The following is an 18,701-nucleotide window of genomic DNA, read 5'->3' as shown; positions in this document are numbered from 1 at the left end:
GAGAGAGAGAGAGAGAGGGGTGAAGGGAAGGGGGGAGAGTGAGAGAGACTAATTTTGTGAAAGTAAAGATACAAGGCGGAAAATATCGCTGATTACTTCACTCTGCTCTTGCTTTTAACATGCATGAATATTCGTAAACTCCCACATCGTTAGCAGAAACATGTATTATCGAGATGAAACAAAAGAAAAAAAGACACGAAGTCAAATACCTCGAGTATGAAAGGATTATAGCACCAAAAGTCAGTCACGAAAGAAACAACTAGTTATAACAACTCTCCCATAATGAATACAATGCTTTACGTAAGGTAACACGCACACATGGGAAAATCTTCAAAAAACATGACGGTTCCTTGATAGAGTCGGTAATAATAAAACATAAAATTCTTTTAATAAAGAACTAAAGGATGAAATTACTACACTCTACAAAATTCGAAATTAACAAGAAATGAGGTTTATAAATTAAGGACAAAGTCAACATAAAGAAATTTAAGATGAGTGAAACACAAAATGAGTGATTGCTTTATCTTCCGGAATCCTAAATGGAAGGGAAAATTTCTTCTTTTACACTATAACAAAATGCTTTGAAAAATGTTACGGCTGATTCATGTAATTAACTTCGCCATTACTCGCCTCAACGAAGCCGAACGAATGGTAGAAGAGAAAGATTTCATTGCCTGTTTCAATTTTACGGATGCTCTGAACAATGAACACGAAAGGTATTTTTATGACATTGCAAAGACAATAACGATACACCTTTTCTAAACACTTTATCATAAAGACAATAAAAAAATCAATTAACACGCTGCAAGTATAAATCTCTTCTCCATAGTGTTCTTTTGTAATACAATACCATAGGAACTATATCATAGAAACGTTAATTCTATATCCAATCCTGTAATTGTCCGTCTAATTTTGTTGCAAAATGGTCACTAAATGATTTCCACATCTTGATAAGATAATCGAATATAGCCATTTAGCCACCCAGTGACTAAGTCTATTAGCTGTAATGCAAGTTTTTGCTACAAGATTAATGATTATAGAGCGAACTATGTGATGGAGATCGGAGACAAGTGAAAGATGGAAGGAGCACGAGCAAATTGATGTTTTCTTTCAGGTTTTGCGTGATTTATACTTTTCCACTATTGACTTTGTATCTTGCTCCACATAAATATCTACGAATAAAGATTGTTATTTAATCAACTTGTCTTCCCGACCAGCTTACGATCTCTACTTTCCCAATTCAACTTCATCGGGAAAAGTAATCTGTTTCTCGTAACACGCAGCTAGTGTTTGCGATAATATCTAGTGACTCAATTCGTTCATTCGATTGTTACCTTAACGCGATGCTCTCCCTTATCGCCTCGTTAGATTTTGTACGTGTAGAGTGCGTGTGCGTGAACAAAATAACCGGAAATGAACGTGTGACTCAATGAAATGAACCGTTGCTTCTCTTCGCGATTGTTTAATTCCGAATATAATACCGATTATAATACATGTTATTGTACACGTATTATTACCGATATATATTTGAGGTACTTTTTCTTCTCTTTAATTAGTAAAAATCCACCTTTTTCACCCACTTGTCTTGTAATATTTAGGGACTTCTTATGATTTCCTTTTACCTTATCCAATACTAAAAAGAAATTATAAAACAAATTATTGAAAGTGAATTTATAGCATTATGTTTTAAGAGCTATTTTTAATAACACATTAATTTATAATTATTGTATATGATTAAGTAATGTTAAATAAACTAAATATTACCTAAATATAATTTAATAAACCAAATATTCGATACTAAAGAATATTAAAATAAGTATCATAACGAACTTATATGTGTATTGTATATAATACTGTTGTACAATAGTGGTGCAGAGAATAAAAGAGTGTCTGAGAATAACCAAGTTAGCCGATGCAACTGATTTCTTGCAACAATTTAAGTTCGTTCCTTTCCACTACTCTTCGTTAAATTCTCTCGAGTGTCCACGAAATTCTCTGAATAACTTTCGCACATATCCTTCGGTTACTTAGAACGATACTTGGTCGGCCGGTGTCGTTCGAGAAACTAGAAGGTTAACGGTTACTCCTGAAATAATTGCCTCCTTTGAATTAGCATTACAAAAGAGGAAGGCGGTACGTATGCGAGTACGCGCTCGTTAAGACGCCAAGTTTTATTTCACTATCTGCCGGCTATTGTTTCAACATCGCTATCCGCCCGGGCCCTGTGGCTGCAAACTTCCCTTCTCCAACGGCAATACCTTCAGGACCGATTGCTGGAAATTTGAAATACCCCTTATTACATGAGCACTACGAAATTTATTTCTTATATAGTAATGCACGTCCACTCGTCGAAGTCGACGTCCTGACGAAAATTATGATAATCACGACTTACCCAGGAGACTCGTAATCATTGCAAGACCGTGGACTCGTTCCATAATGTAGGGAACTTTTTAATAGACTAATGTTTGCAATAACCATTCCTTTCGTTTTGTTGTAACAGGTACCATTTTAACAATAGACCAACGGACAATACTTCTGCCTTGCGTCAAGGCTAGTTGAGAATTCGAATTTCTTTATCGATATATTTACATTATGAAACGTAAATTTAACCTACAAACCTTGAAAAACTCTTGAGGAACCTATGAAAATAAAAATAAAAATAGATAAATTGCCATTCGTTAATGCGATACCACAATCACGATTACGGTAATTTAAATCGAAATTACATACAACCCCTAACAATCGCATGCTCGTTACGTTGTGTCGTGCGAACAGATCGTTAGCCGAAAAAAACTTTCCGTTCTCGCGTATTGTGCGCCAGCTATCGTCGGAAAGAAACGAAGCTCCATTCAAAATCGCTGCCTGTTCGACACGGTCGTGAAACCCGCGATGATCGTTAAACAACCAATATCGATCAACGGTAAAGAAAACAATAATCCGCGAAGGCAGGTATCGACAGGATAAAACGACAACGAACGGGTTCTTATCGAATGAGAAAAGTTCGTGGTCGCAGCCGAGAGAAAGTACGTCATTATAATACTCATCGCGGTTTGCCCAAAGGATTAACCATAAATTGCACGTCGCATCAAATGCCAACCGGCAACTTAATGACTACCGTAATCATTTTGAAAGTCCGGTGAATCGGTGAACCGTGAGAATGAACAAGATATTCTCTACCGTCTTCAGAGTTGCGTCACCGACTACGACGACAAAGAAGAAGGAGAAAGAGAAGTAAAAGAAGAAGAAGACGAATACAACGTGGCTATTTATCTCTTCCGACAATGAGTCTGGCTCGCTTCATGTCCGATTGAATATCACTGAGCCACGAACACCAGATCGATACATGACATACCATTTCTTCTCGTCGTAGATTTCCGTGTAATAGAAACCCCATTACCACGGCCAGGGATTTGATTAGGATAATCGATTTCACGGGTAATCATAGGTTTCGTTCTTGTACGAGACCGCTGCCGGTATTATCGCGATCGAACGATCCATTTCTTCGATAAATTTGAGACGGTTGTTTATCACTAACTGACGCGCAAGCGCGATACACATGGTCGACTGTGAATCACAACAATAGATCGTGACGACATCTATTCCTTTTTTCGTTTATTTTTTTTTCTTTTTTTTTATTGGCTATGAAGAAAAAACTCGATCAATGAGTTCTTTTGTAGATATAAAATTCATAGGAAAGGAAGATAAGTCAAATTTTTATTTTTCAAGGAAATAATGTTAATATTTGAAACATTCTGACTAATTGTACATTATCAAAAAAGTCGTTTGTTATTTGATTGTGAAAATAATTGTGTGCATTCCTCGGTGTCGTAAGTGATCCAAAAATATCAATTATCGTAATTTTGAGTCACTAATTAAAAAAAAGCTATTTTTGCTTTTTATGAAAAGAGAAAAGATACTTTTATCTGTTCTAAGGGTTCGTTCTCAATTGTCTTTTCTTTTCACATTTTCTTATTATTTACTGTTATCGTTTCTATTCGTGTGTTTTTTTAGGGAATTTGTTCATCGTAAAAAATTGCTTAAATCTTTTCTATGTAAATATAGTGAAAAAATAATAATAAAATAGTAATAGAGATTACCGCTGTAAAAGATTTGATTAGGTAATTGACATCGTGAGTAGTTGTAAAGTATGTTTTCGCATAAATCCTGTGAGATTATTATCGCGATTGAGTAAGGTTCTTAGTATTTTATTTATCCTTGTTAATATTTCATGAGAGTGTATGAAACTTATGCTATGAAATATAAACCGTTAAATGTCATCCCCTTACTAAAGCTTCATTTTAAATGAATGTCTCTCGTTTGAATTATTTCTTTTAAATTCTAATTATGGATTAAATTAATAGTTTAAGTACAAGAATAAGTTTTATTTAAACACACTTAATAAAAGATATCGATCACGATAAAAGAAGGATGTTTGTTACCAGCAATAGTAGAATTTTCTTCTAGAAATTGATTTTAATTGGTTTCTCTTACCATTTGGTTACGGTCACTGATTTAGTTGAAACTTTGCAGGTTTGCAGATTTCGACATGCAGTTCAAGAATATATATCACTATAGCCGCAACTAATCAATAGTTTTTGAGATATTTATGATTAAAGTTTTACTACTGGGTACATTATACATTTATTTTCAACACTTTACAGCTGCAGTTGTGGCTTAACGGCGACAGTCAATACTTCATAAGAGAACGACCGGGGTTCGATTCCCGTTGTCCCACATAGCTTTTTCAATTTATTTTATATTTATTTTTTGTCTATGAAAATATTGTAAATAAACAATTGTAAATAAAATTTCTTAATAAAAAAATTTATCTTTTACGCTTTCTTATGCTAGTATATATTTATTACAAAATAATAAGAATATTACGCAAGAGAAACATTTTTCTATAGCAATCTTATTTACTACAGGAAATACAAAAGCTATCGCTCATGTAAGTAATAATTATTAAATTAAACATCCTATAAGAATGTTGCGATAGCTTTTTCAATTTATTTTATATTTATTTTTCATCTATGAAAATATTGTAAATAAACAATTGTAAATAAAATTTCTTATTAAAAAAATTTATTTTTTACGCTTTCTTATACTAGTATATATTTATTACAAAATAATAAGAATATTACGCAAGAAAAACATTTTTCTATAGCAATCTTATTTATTACAGGAAATACAAAACCTATCGCTCATGTAAGTAATAATTATTAAATTAAACATTCTATAAGAATGTTGCCTATAATTCCAACTTTGCTGTACAACTATAAATGTTTATGAAATAATTACAAGAACTTGTAAATTTATTAATTTTCTACTGCCGAATAAATACAAATTTTACCGCCTGCGATCAGCGCCATCTATGATTTGGGCTCAAAAATCAAGAAAGTGATAGGAATATAGAATAGGCAAGGTGGTCGTCGAAGAGCTCGTCACATGACAGACAAGGACAGAGAGGGGATAGAAAAGGATAAAATGGCCCCGGCAGTGAAAAATTATTAATTACTCAATTCCTGTAATTAATTTATGAACTTTTATAATTTCATTGCAGAGCTGGAACTTCAAACAACATTCTTATATAATATTCGTAAAGAATTTAACTCTACATTGTTAGTTATTAATTTTTGTTTTATGGCGTCTATGATTTCGTAACGGCGGCCATCACGATCTTCCGTGAAAATATTTAATACTCAACGAAACTAGAATCAAAATGTGAACAAAAGTGATATGGGAAGACGCCCCAGAATGTTGTTTATATAATGAGTGCATAAAGTTTCATAAATTAATTGCGTAAAGGATACTAATTAATGAAAAATCAATGGCGTCTTCGACAATCTTCGACAATAATTCAAACATTTCGTAGAATAATTATTAATAATTAATTAATTAGGGACAAATTTCTATCGAAAAATATATTGGAAAGTTCTTGAAGGATCTGGCTTTACGATGCAATTATAAAAGTTCATAAATTAATCACAGATATTGAGTAATTAGTGAATTTTCCACTGCCGATTTGATTTATTAAAATATATTCGGAGCACATAACCAGAGTTAGTAAACTGATATCAGAGCCATCTATGTTCTCGTTGCGGAACTTGAGCTTCGAGTCTAAAATCATAGATGGCTCTGATGTCAGTTTACTAACTCTGGTTATGTGCTCCGTATATATTTTAATAAATCAAATCGGCAGTGGAAAATTCACTAATTACTCAATATCTGTGATTAATTTATGAACTTTTATAATTGCATCATAAAGCCAGATCCTTTAACAACTTTCCAATATATTTTTCGATAGAAATTTGTCCCTAATTAATTAATTATTAATAATTATTCTACGAAATGTTTGAATTATTGTCGAAGATTGTCGAAGACGCCATTGATTTTTCATTAATTAGTATCCTTTACGCAATTAATTTATGAAACTTTATGCACTCATTATATAAACAACATTCTGGGGCGTCTTCCCATATCACTTTTGTTCACATTTTGATTCTAGTTTCGTTGAGTATTAAATATTTTCACGGAAGATCGTGATGGCCGCCGTTACGAAATCATAGACGCCATAAAACAAAAATTAATAACTAACAATGTAGAGTTAAATTCTTTACGAATATTATATAAGAATGTTGTTTGAAGTTCCAGCTCTGCAATGAAATTATAAAAGTTCATAAATTAATTACAGGAATTGAGTAATTAATAATTTTTCACTGCCGGGGCCATTTTATCCTTTTCTATCCCCTCTCTGTCCTTGTCTGTCATGTGACGAGCTCTTAGACGACCTCCTTGCCTATTCTATATTCCTATCACTTTCTTGATTTTTGAGCCCAAATCATAGATGGCGCTGATCGCAGGCGGTAAAATTTGTATTTATTCGGCAGTAGAAAATTAATAAATTTACAAGTTCTTGTAATTATTTCATAAACATTTATAGTTGTACAGCAAAGTTGGAATTATAGGCAACATTCTTATAGAATGTTTAATTTAATAATTATTACTTACATGAGCGATAGGTTTTGTATTTCCTGTAATAAATAAGATTGCTATAGAAAAATGTTTTTCTTGCGTAATATTCTTATTATTTTGTAATAAATATATACTAGCATAAGAAAGCGTAAAAAATAAATTTTTTTAATAAGAAATTTTATTTACAATTGTTTATTTACAATATTTTCATAGATGAAAAATAAATATAAAATAAATTGAAAAAGCTATCGCAACATTCTTATAGGATGTTTAATTTAATAATTATTACTTTATTTTGTTTATTATGTATATTAATTATTTTGTAATAAATATATACTAGCATAAGAAAGCGTAAAAGATAAATTTTTTTATTAAGAAATTTTATTTACAATTGTTTATTTACAATATTTTCATAGACAAAAAATAAATATAAAATAAATTGAAAAAGCTATGTGGGACAACGGGAATCGAACCCCGGTCGTTCTCTTATGAAGTATTGACTGTCGCCGTTAAGCCACAACTGCAGCTGTAAAGTGTTGAAAATAAATGTATAATGTACCCAGTAGTAAAACTTTAATCATAAATATCTCAAAAACTATTGATTAGTTGCGGCTATAGTGATATATATTCTTGAACTGCATGTCGAAATCTGCGAACCTGCAAAGTTTCAACTAAATCAGTGACCAAAAGGACTTGCACTCTCCTTGTAAGTCTATCTACCATAGTAGTTCTGTTCTTAAATTTTAGCAAATAATTATTTTCCATTTTAATTTTTTTCTATAACAAATGTTATTAATATTTTTTTTTCGTTACGAAATTAATTTACTTTATTAATTAAGGAAATAATAGTACAAAAATATTAAATTTTCTTTTATATCTTTTCACAGAATCATGTACAAGAATTTATCGAGAATGGCTTATCTCGAAGTAATCATATTTTTATGTAAGTACGATTAGAGTATCTATTGTCATACCTACTATAATGTAAATTATTTTGTATTACGCGGACATTACGTTAGCGTCATTGAACGTTAGATAAGGGAAACGAAATATCATTATACGGGGAAATGAAAATCTTATCGCTCCTTAATATTCGACGCTTATGTGTCACTCGGTTTTTTCAGGTTCAATGGTCATTTTCATGGTCAGCAATTGCGAAGCAGAGGTGATTATAATTGCTCGTTAACGGTTCTATTGTATAAAACATTTATATTTAATATCATTCATTTACCCTATCATTACTGCAAGTAAATTATGGAATGTGTTAAAGAGAATCATTCAGTTCTTTAAGACGTTCTGAGATTATTTATTAGACAGAATTAATATTTATATTTTGTTCAGCTGTATTACGAATTGCTTTCATTTTTAGTCAGAAAATAGTAATAAAAAGGCAAGTCTACCAAAGCTGCCGTCAGAATTGGATTTGCCCAGCATAGAAGCATCGATAGAAAACGAAGAATCGTTGAAAAAGATAGTGAAAAGACTGGCACCAGAGAAGAATGGCGAGTACCAAATTTATCAAGGTTCCTAAGCTATACTCTTACTAACACCGAAAGTAACTGTTTTAATCTTCTTCCGTTCTTCTCTCTAAAGTGCTTTCTTCGCCTTTCTTTCCCAGTCTTCTTCGGCAATGTGGATCTTCTCAAGGAATGGCTCAAAGGAGCGGGTATTATTAATAATACTGCATAAGTACACCAGCCGCTTTCTCTTTCAGCTTCCTCTCTCACTTGGTAGAATAAAGCGCATGCATCCAGTTAGCATTCTTTTGAAATTGATCGATGTGACAACTAATACCGCGTATCACCAGGAAATCGATATCGATTGGTGGGAAAAGAAGAAAACTACATTAGATATCGATACCGTCTTTAACATAGAGCTTGGAAAGGATCTTAATAAACTCTGATCTTAATTTATAATTGTTCGAACAAATGTTCTATGTTTTCACAAGGTATTTACGTATTCAAAGTAACAATTCTCTTCAAGAAAAATGAGATGCAAAATTTGAAATAAATGTTGCTCGAACAATTACAGGAATCTTCGACTTGCATGAAAACGTTTTGTTTGCATGAGATCCATGAACTTCGTTGAAACTTTTCACATTTTCGTCGTATTTAAGAGTCATAAATGAATAAAAATTATGCATCTTGTTCAAAAAAATTATACTATCGGTGAACTTTTAAAACTAGATGATCGAGTCGTACAATGAGACGAGCGCTTTTCTAATTTAGGTGTAACAGGACAGCCAGGAGTAGACTTTCCAGCTCTCACGACAATTCCAGCCACTTCGTTCAGCTGTCGCGGTCTGAAAGGTGGTTACTACGCGGACTTGGAGACGAATTGTCAAGTAAGTAACAAATGGCTTAATATATATCTTGCCGCAACGTAATTACTTTAATCAAACGAGACGTTCAGCGTTACGACATCGTGGTATTTCGTTGCACGATAGTGTAATCGAGTAAGTCGATGAAAAAACATTTAACTCGTTGAAACTTTTGAAACTTTCTCCTGAAAAATTCACATTATCAAAAATATCGAGCTATTCAAAAACAAGGAAAAGAAAACAGACAATCTTATAAAAATCTAGAATTAAAAAGATAGAAATAAGGCAAACTTAAAATACAAATTAGACAAAAATGATGTTAATACTCGTTTTCTTATTTAGGTGTTCCACATCTGCGACAACGGACGAAAGATATCGTTCCTCTGCCCCAATGGTACCATCTTTCAACAATCGCAGTTAATTTGCGATTGGTGGTTCAAGGTGGACTGCAGCAAATCCACGGAATTATACGAACAAAGTAGCGAGCAGCTACTCGAAGAAGAAAGAAGGCGGGCTGAGTTACGGAAATCAAAATTGGACTATCAACAGCCGATCGTATCAGGTGTGCAACAAGACTATTACGATGTCCAAAATCACAATTACGATGGTAAGCAAAATGGTAGAATCAAACCGTACGAGGAGCCTCCGCAGGAAAATCAGGTGCAATCAAATAGAGAAAGAATGAAATCTCCTCGACACTTTGATTCTGGCAACAGTTTTAGCCAAGACTCGAACGCGCCAAGAGATAGCAATCAGCTGTTTGGTTCCAATGGGTTTCAATCGAACCAACCCACTTCGAGTTTGAAGCAACAATTCAATCAGTTCACGAGGAATACCGAGGAAGGGAACGTGAATAGATACTCGACAACCAATCAAGATTATTACAATTCTCCGAAGAAGGCGCAAAATTACTATGTTACTAACAGGAACTTAAATACTCAACGGGAAGACAAAGGTGCTTTGAAAAGATTGAAGTTTAAGGGTTTGACCAAAAGTAATTCCACTTTCACTGCTTCACAGAGAGTTATCCCAGCTTATACGGAATCAACCACGTTTAGAGCAAGCAATATTAGCCCTGTAAAAGAATCTCAACAATTTGCAGAAAGTGCAGCGTTCGTTAGTAATCGGAGGAATCGATTCAATGAAAATACTGGAAATACTCATCAATATTACTATCAGTTATATACTAATCGCGATTCCACTACGAGAAATTCTAATTATGATCTAACAACTACGACCACGTCGAGACAAGATAATGAAAACGATATATCCACTCAGAGAAATGATTTCTCCTCGTTTACAGACACGACACCTAATTATTATGAGACGACTACACAGTACGCGACAACTACTGCAACTCCTCCGTGTAGTGACGAAGCCACCACAGAAGGGAGCTTTTCAACAAATCCATCTACCAACTTTGATACTCAACCAACAACTGAATCTTTTCTGCTTTCCAACAGTAATTACGAATATTATGGAAATGCGAGGACTACCGCGAACGTTCGGAACAGTTTCGTTGATAAAAATCACCATGACAGTAATAATAACAGGGATGTCAATAAACTGACTAATGAGGACAGTAATACAGGGACGATTCCTGCAACGACTCGTTCATACGTGACTACGGATGTTTATCATCAAAATACCTTAACACCGAATTCTCCTCAACAAAGATATACCACGAGTTATTTTTCTCCTACACCAACCACATCTTTTCATAGTAGTAGTTTTGGACGTAATACGGAAAGACCTGTAACTCGAAACACGATCAATAGTCAGTCTTATGGATTAAACGAAGATTCTAAAGCAATTGGCAAGAACCCCTCTACGGTTTCGCCAAGCTATCGACAAAACTTCATTAGCACAACTACGGACAAACCTTCAAGAGCAACTACACTAGCTTACCAACAAAATACTGTGACTGAAAAAGATTTAAGTCCTTATGATAGAAGCTTCACGTATAAGCAAGGCAAAGCAATGTCTACTCTAGGTCCTTATATTCCATTCACAAGAAACTACGCTTACACTTCCTCTAGCACTTTAAAACCCACCCCATACACACCTACAGTGCCCACTTACACCACAACATACGCATCATCGAAGACACTGATTCCAAAATTGAAATATCCTGCTCCGACAACGTTGAGCAAACTTAAGCCGAATGCAGTACGATTCTCTGAGAGGGAACACGCTTTAAGTATGCTTCATTCCCTGAAAAATCTCGAGCACAATGTTCCTAGTTTATCTGACACGATATCAGGAAATGACAGGCCATCCAATGTTTCCGTTCCTCCAGCTCCATCAACTTTGCACTCTTTGGCTCTCTACTTTTCTACGGTTACCGAGAACTTCGATTCCAGTGAAACTACGGATTCGTCTGTAAGCATAGAGTCTGCAGAAGATGTAGAGAAATCAATACTCTCTAAAAAGAGTAATGGAACAGTCCAAGTGCCGACCAGTCTTTTAACTCAACATACTATCAATTCGTACACGGAATTGTTCAAACTGAACAATGTGGTAGAGACCAATAATGTAACTACGGAGGATCGCCTAGATAACGGTAGTACTTATAGAGGAGATGATTATAATGATGATTTGGAGATTCAACAAAGTGGAGGATCATTAGACGATCTTCGAAAATCGAATAGTACTAGGCTTCGAGAGCTGGCTCAAGTGTTCACACACGCCTTGTCTGCGTATTTATTGGATCCAGATACGTTCAAGAAGGTATTAACAGAGATAAGACCCACTGTACCACCACAAACAACGGAAGAAACTGAACTATGGAGAACTACTACTCCTTATTCGGTCGAAGATGAGGATAACACATCATCGATCAGAGAAAAGGACGAAGTTCTAGACTTCTCGGACGACGGTAACGATATTAGACAGAAATTGACCACTATTTATCCTACTACGTTTGAACCACCCACCACCACGGTTCAAGAAAGCGTTTACGAAACTTTCAGCACATTGCCAAGTACTTATTACACTACTCCTAGAACTCCGGTCCAAGATGTATTTGAATATAGCACAAACTTTGCGTCGTTGAGTCCTGTGACTAGTACATACTTGGAGACTTCAGTCTCTGCAACTGAAAGTACATTTACCACGGAACCAAATAGTACTCCGTACACAAGTGATTCTAGCAGATTTTACTATCAGAATAACGAGGTAGACAAAGGAAGCGTTGAAACAACTGTGACGGATAGTCATGACGAGATCGGGAATCAGAATCGAGTTGGAGGCTTCCAGAATAATAGTATTACGACCGTCACTGAACCGTATAATGTTGAAAAATTATTCGCCACAACTCCGATAAGCGACAATTATATCGTTTCGTCAACATCTTCTCCTCCATCGTTGTTTATACACAAGGCTACCTACAATTGGAATAAGAAAGGTACTAGTAAAAAACTTGAACAACAGTTAACGCCTCCATTAACCGACAGTCATTCGGAAGCTCTTCAAAAGGAAATCGATAAAATTCCTGTATCTTTGAAGCCAGAGAGTTATTCCAGTACCCCAATGACAACACACAATATACGCGCAACTACTTTTGACTTGACCAAGAGTTATGAAACATCCACTAACCAACCTCATCAAATTCATCGTCATAAATTATTATTACCGGAATCCAAACCGATTGGACTTTCCCTTTCCACGTTACAAAGCAGTTATACGAAACTTAAAAATCTCTATAATCGCCTGGACGAGCATAATATTGGAACCACGGAAAGAGCGACAACTACAACAGCTCCTGTAACTGAATTGGCAACCGTGACGATGAATAATATAGACACTACACCTTGTGCAAACACTGATTTTGGTGACTTTTTCGAGTCCATAACGGAGAAGGGGGAATTGAAAGTATTAGACAATGACCATTGGACTTCGTCGCCAGCTGTTACTCAACTATGGGAGACTTCTGTCTTTGTTGATCCTCAAAGAATCAATCATGGTTTAGAGTCGGACCTTGGGTCGACTGTTTCAACGGGAACATTCAGCATTACTGATAGCCATGAAAGGCTAGAATATGCAAACACACCGTCGCTTGGTGAAGATGTATCAAACAACTCAGAAGAATCTTTTATCGGGGATGAAGATATATCGTTTTCCGCGCAGAGATTATCCAGGGGCAAGGATTCGCCTACGACCTTCTCTTTGCTTCCAACTTCGGTCACTGTTGAGAATACCGTAACACCAAAACCACTGATAAACACACATTCTAGTATCACTACCACTGTAACATCCTCTGTCACGTCGACTAATTCATTGACTCAGGATAACGCGGTGACTCCATTATTACCCTACACAGTGGCAACGAGTAAGTTGAACGGGACGGAGAGCGAAATTGCTGAGAAATTATTCGGTAAATTAAACGCTTCGAGTACCAATACGTTAATGAAAGTGATGAAACAGGCGGATAATAACGAGACTGTTCGACAACTTGTTCTTCTTTTAATTCGACACTGTGGCGATCCAGCGAACAAAACCTTGCAACGCGAAAAGGAAGAATTGTTAAACGCGTTGCTCAGATTACCCGTGAACGAATTTTCGTCCGAAAACTCGAAGAACGTAGTGGCTGGGATTAATCAGCTTAGTCTACCCGCTGTTAGACCAACTAACTATGCGAGGAACACCGCCACCACGCCTCTAGTTACCGAACCACCAGTGACTACATTTAGGAGTAGAAAAAGTCGAAAATTTCGAACAACCACGGAAAATTCAGTAAATATCGTGAGACGATCGGAAAAGGGAGCAACATTGGACGAAAATAATTCTTTGCAGGAAGATGAGACCTCCGCGTCGGACAATAGGGCGCTGGAACTTCTCAGATCGTTGTACACGATAGCTACAAAATGGGGGTGAAATTTTAGGGCGTGAAGTATAAGTAGCGAGGAATGTTTAGTGTCGACAGGCTCTGAAGATAAATCCCTTAAGAAATGTGTCTTTTCGAGGAAATGGAAACTGTTTTTGATGTTACTGTAGTTTGTTTAGGATCAATTAATCGTTCAAGATGAATGGTATAATAGAGATTTTGAATGGTTGATTGTTTTTGGGTAGATTCTAGGTATATTAGATGATTCGATTAATTAATCTAAATTTACTAATTGTAAATCAAAGATTTTTATTCCATTTTTTATTATTATCTTCTTTTTAGCGTAATTGCATATTTTGGATCACTTTTGTTCAATTGATTTTACAATCCGATTCCAATGAGACGAAACTGCAATGTTTCTATGGGTGATGGGAACGTAACACGTAATTGCTACGATGGAAGTATCTTTCCTTTCAATTTATATACGCACGGAATTTTTAAATCTTAAGTAGAAAGAAGTTACGGTGAGTGAACATCGAAACGACTCCCGACTAATTTCAAAGTCACGGATGAACGAGTCCGTGAGAATAATGAAATTCTTTGGAACTCGTTCGTTAGGTTATAAATTAAATATGTATCTACAATTGCACCTGATCGTAACAGTATTACATCGCGTACGAGTACACTGTATCATAATCGTTGTACACTCTTTGTTGAATAAATAAGGATTTCGATGTTCTATAATAAACTTAGCAACTTATCTTCATTCGAGATGCGAGTTATATATCTATCAATGTTGAAATGGTTTCTATGGTTTGCGAAATTTCAACCATTTTGACAAGGAAAAAATGAAAACTTATATCATAAACTTAGATTACTTGGAATCGCTTTGAATCTTGGTGTTGGTATGTTTCTGTGTATCTGGGTATTCTAAAGAGCAACAACTTTAAAGGTACGAGGCCCTTGTTAAACGTACTGAATAGTCCATGATATTTTTCTAAAATCTTTTTATTTTATTTGCAAATTTTCTTTCTTTGTTTTCTGTGAAGGAATGCAATCGATTAGTTCTTTCCTTCATGGTTCAACAATGATTAACACTTTATTTCAAGATCGTCTACGCTCTGTTTTAATCATATACACTTTCAAGAATATTTAAATCGACGCTTATCACATATTGTCACTTGACATTTAAGTTGGTACGGTAGATATTATCGTGGTTGTGTAAAATACATTTGTACAGAATATGAATAAATAAAAAAGGGTTTTGTTAGTGTTTACCTCCTTTGTTCTTTCCTTCTCCACACATTTGTTGATCATCAATAATATTACGCATGATTTAAATAAAATAGGATTCATGGTAAACTCCGGTAAACTATGCACAACAATCGATTTTATTACGCATCATTGAAGTATGTTAGCAACATGTTTAAATATCAGCGTGTACCATAATACTGCAGGAACGTAAAATTAATAAATTCTGTTTTTACAACACTCTGATCTTCATTACTTGTCCAAACGTGGTCCTCGATCCAATCTAAATAAGAATACACTGCGGTATAAACACCTGGGATATCACTACCGCATGATGATCCGAAAGACGTGATTCCGATTATGCTATCGCCTTTTTCTGTAATCATTAATAACGGTCCTCCACTATCTCCATAACAGGCATCCGGCCTATTGTTGTTATTCGTTTTATTTCCTATGGCGCAAATCATGTTGTCATCGATGCCACGAGACAATTTTTTAAATCCTTTGTAAAGCTTGGCACATTCTTCTTTACTCACAATGCTGTAATTCGAAACGAGTTAAAATTGTTAATATTTAATGGAAGAATTTTTAAATATTTGTAAATTTGAATAACATTAATGAATAAAAATATTCATTAAAACAGTGTCTCAATAATTTATAGATATTAAAAATTATAATTTAACTGCAAAGTTTGTAAATTTTTTATACCTGAGACTAGGTGTTTTCATTAAGGAATTAGAGTTCGAGGTTTCTTCGTTAGTCGCGCCCCATCCAATCACTCTTAGAGATATTTTCGATGTTAGATTTATGTCATTTATGGATTTCGTATGAAGGCAGACAGGTTTAACCATATCCGAAAACTTCACCTTTGTTTCCAGCTTCAGAATGGCGACATCATTATAATGTGCACTCATTTTGTATTCCGGATGATATATTACCTTCCTTATTGGGATTCGTTGCACTTTCACCTCAATGCTCTGTAAGTTTACATTTCCCAATCGTACCTGGCACAACGGACAATATTATAATTGGATTTATTTTTTAACAAAAATCATTCGATACTTACTTCAATAGGGACTTTTTTTTGGATATTAAATACACAGTGTGCTGCTGTCAATACATGTTGAGGAGATATCAAACTTCCTCCGCAACTGTATTCGATAGATGCATTCCTAGTGCTATTATTTTTGTATCCTAAAGCCGCCATGTATGGAAATTCACCAGCCTGAGCCTTGATCCCCTCAAATATATGGTACGCTATTGAATCCACTTCCTTCGTCACTCTTTTCGTATCATATTCCTGACAAGCTGAGAATTATAAAGATGAACGAAAAAGGATGATTCGGAACAATCAAATTTCTAATAAAAATTTGATAAATTTAATCTGGTAAATAGTCCGGTAAAATATCTTTCATGGATTAACATGCTCTTAACCTTCGTAGGAAAAGAGAAACTTTGAAAAAAATACGCATAGTTTATGTACTTTGTTCTACGCATTGTACATAAATCTTATATTAAAAAGAAGGCCGGCCATTTTAATTTTAAATGGAGTATGCAAATCAACTTCATAGCAGGTGATTTATATGCATTTTATGATCGTGATATTTTATCAGGGTATTTCTTTCCGACATACATTTATGCATTTCGTGTTTCACTTTAGATTTGGATAAAATGCATGAAACTTGATATATTAAAACAATAAATCCACATCGCAATTTCTTTCGCGGACTTTTAGTTAAATATATATATTTAAAAATATACTTGAAATATTTTATAGGATCCATAGCAACGAGTTACTTCGAAATTGTACATTAGAGTCTCTTGGATATTTCCGGATCATTAATTATCAGTGATGATCTACAGACTCCGATGTGTTATACTACGCACGTTTTTCACACATAGAAACAAATCATGACTCATACACACGTGTGAATCTTTATGTACGTATATCAACACGATTATGTTATAAATTATTGTGATCTTACTCGTTACAAGCATTTCGTTCTTCCTAGATCCTTAAAAATAACCTTAAAATATAAACTTTCTACATCGAACCTCGATAAGAGAAAAAACGTCGGAAATATGTCTTAACAAGATTAATTATTTGTTAGCTACGCTATAATTGATTCAACAAGGATTTATTACCCTCGTTTCATACTATAGATGTAGATTATTTTTCATAGCTGAAACCGGCACTTAAGACTAATAACAAATTTCATTTTCTATTTTCATCAAAAAAGATAGAAACGTACCAGCGTCAGCCGGTCGGAGTGACATTTTTTCAGAAATATTCACGGGGCAACAAACAATCTCGATAAAGCCAATGAATCCACATCTTCCCGTAGAAGTTGACTGTCTTATGCCGTCTTGTACCTCCTGCCTTCTGGTCGGACAATCAAGTAATTTCTTGCAGAAACCTAAATTACCATTTTCCAATTTGCATGAGCTGCCTTCTGTGATAAACAAAAAGAAGCGAAAGGTAGTACGCCTTTTACTCGTCTTAATGTCGAGTTAGTATCGATAACAGGATTGTTTTTGAAGTAGAATTTTCTGTTTCCTTCAGTCGGTTTGTTCGTGCGAGCATGGTATGGTCGATATTCGAAACGAGCAGTGCAAAATTTGTTCGTAGAAAGGACTAAAGTTCGCAGCACAGTGCAACAAGCACGACGTCATAAAGTATATGTCAGTAAACGTTTCGTTCACGTGTGGAATACCGAATTCACGAGGTCCAGCTTCTACGCGTTCGTATAATCATACACATTTCGTTGGAATGAAAAACAAACGATTCATCATAATTCCGGTCGTAACGAAAATAAAGTTTACGAAAAACAAAAGAAAGATTCGTTTCTTTCCAGGGAGCCCGAGCGGAATGGATAAACGTAACCCCACTGACATTTGGAATTGAACGTTTTCACGTAAAATGGTTATAGATTTTCTAATCATTTGACACAAAAATTATAACGACGAAAGAAAAACTCACTCACAAATAAACCGAATACTTATTTTATTTACCGTAGAGTTCTTCACTGATTACAAGCGCTGTAGTGGCGAGAAACAAAATGAACACGTTCAAAAGAACGTTGTTGCACATTTCCTTAATAACGATAAGCAACGAGGCGAAGAGGAACAAAACAAACGATGCTGATAAACCAATCCGCGCAGCATGCAGTTCAAGACTAAACTGATGGTCAAGTAAACTTAAGCGATGCCATAAACCGGATAGGGAGGAAAGAGTCATAGAAAGATTCACGCCGCCGGTTAGACTTTTCTGGTAGAAAAAGAAGAAACAGATATAAAAACAATGAATCAACGTGTCCGCGTGAATGGACATTA

The 18,701-nt window shown here is 34.8% G+C and overlaps 2 protein-coding genes across 3 annotated transcripts; one reads left to right on the top strand and one right to left on the bottom strand.

Annotated features, from left to right (window-relative positions):
• The first annotated feature begins 7,863 nt into the window (after positions 1 to 7,863).
• thw (chitin-binding domain protein thawb) lies at positions 7,864 to 14,167 on the top strand. The gene is made up of 6 exons (XM_017907090.1): positions 7,864 to 7,915; positions 8,097 to 8,137; positions 8,342 to 8,495; positions 8,591 to 8,638; positions 9,201 to 9,316; positions 9,635 to 14,167. Exons 1-6 carry the CDS (start codon positions 7,864 to 7,866, stop codon positions 14,165 to 14,167), a joined length of 4,944 nt encoding a protein of 1,647 aa, XP_017762579.1.
• A 1,070-nt stretch (positions 14,168 to 15,237) lies between these two features.
• Positions 15,238 to 18,537, bottom strand: LOC108552495 (venom protease). 2 transcript variants are annotated; one of them, XM_017907073.1, is made up of 5 exons: positions 18,381 to 18,537; positions 17,621 to 17,821; positions 16,435 to 16,676; positions 16,077 to 16,372; positions 15,238 to 15,908 (listed from the first exon to the last, which is right to left on the bottom strand). In XM_017907073.1, exons 1-5 carry the CDS (start codon positions 18,457 to 18,459, stop codon positions 15,551 to 15,553), a joined length of 1,176 nt encoding a protein of 391 aa, XP_017762562.1. In that variant the 5' UTR covers positions 18,460 to 18,537; the 3' UTR covers positions 15,238 to 15,550. The 2 variants fall into 2 exon arrangements, with proteins under 2 accessions (XP_017762562.1, XP_017762563.1); XM_017907074.1 differs by having other exon boundaries at positions 16,077 to 16,345.
• Positions 18,538 to 18,701: the final 164 nt, after the last annotated feature.

Source organism: Eufriesea mexicana, unplaced genomic scaffold (genome assembly GCF_001483705.2).
Source record: "Eufriesea mexicana isolate 0111107269 unplaced genomic scaffold, ASM148370v2 scaffold6802, whole genome shotgun sequence".
Lineage (NCBI taxonomy): Eukaryota > Metazoa > Arthropoda > Insecta > Hymenoptera > Apidae > Eufriesea > Eufriesea mexicana.
Note: the sequence above shows the minus strand (reverse complement) of the source record. Positions and strands in the feature narration are given on the sequence as shown.

What these genes read in the sequence shown, in the direction of transcription:
- LOC108552495 (XM_017907073.1), bottom strand. Translation starts at nt 18,459, where the DNA reads ATGTGCAACAACGTTCTTTTGAACGTGTTCATTTTGTTTCTCGCCACT. An exon ending in ACTCCGACCGGCTGACGCTG is followed by an intron (nt 16,677 to 17,620) that starts GTACGTTTCTAT and finishes TATAATTCTCAG; the next exon opens with CTTGTCAGGAATATGATACG. An exon ending in AAAAAAAAGTCCCTATTGAA is followed by an intron (nt 16,373 to 16,434) that starts GTAAGTATCGAA and finishes CCGTTGTGCCAG; the next exon opens with GTACGATTGGGAAATGTAAA.
- thw (XM_017907090.1), top strand. Translation starts at nt 7,864, where the DNA reads ATGTACAAGAATTTATCGAGAATGGCTTATCTCGAAGTAATCATATTT. An exon ending in TCAGCAATTGCGAAGCAGAG is followed by an intron (nt 8,138 to 8,341) that starts GTGATTATAATT and finishes TTTCATTTTTAG; the next exon opens with TCAGAAAATAGTAATAAAAA. An exon ending in ACTTGGAGACGAATTGTCAA is followed by an intron (nt 9,317 to 9,634) that starts GTAAGTAACAAA and finishes TTTCTTATTTAG; the next exon opens with GTGTTCCACATCTGCGACAA.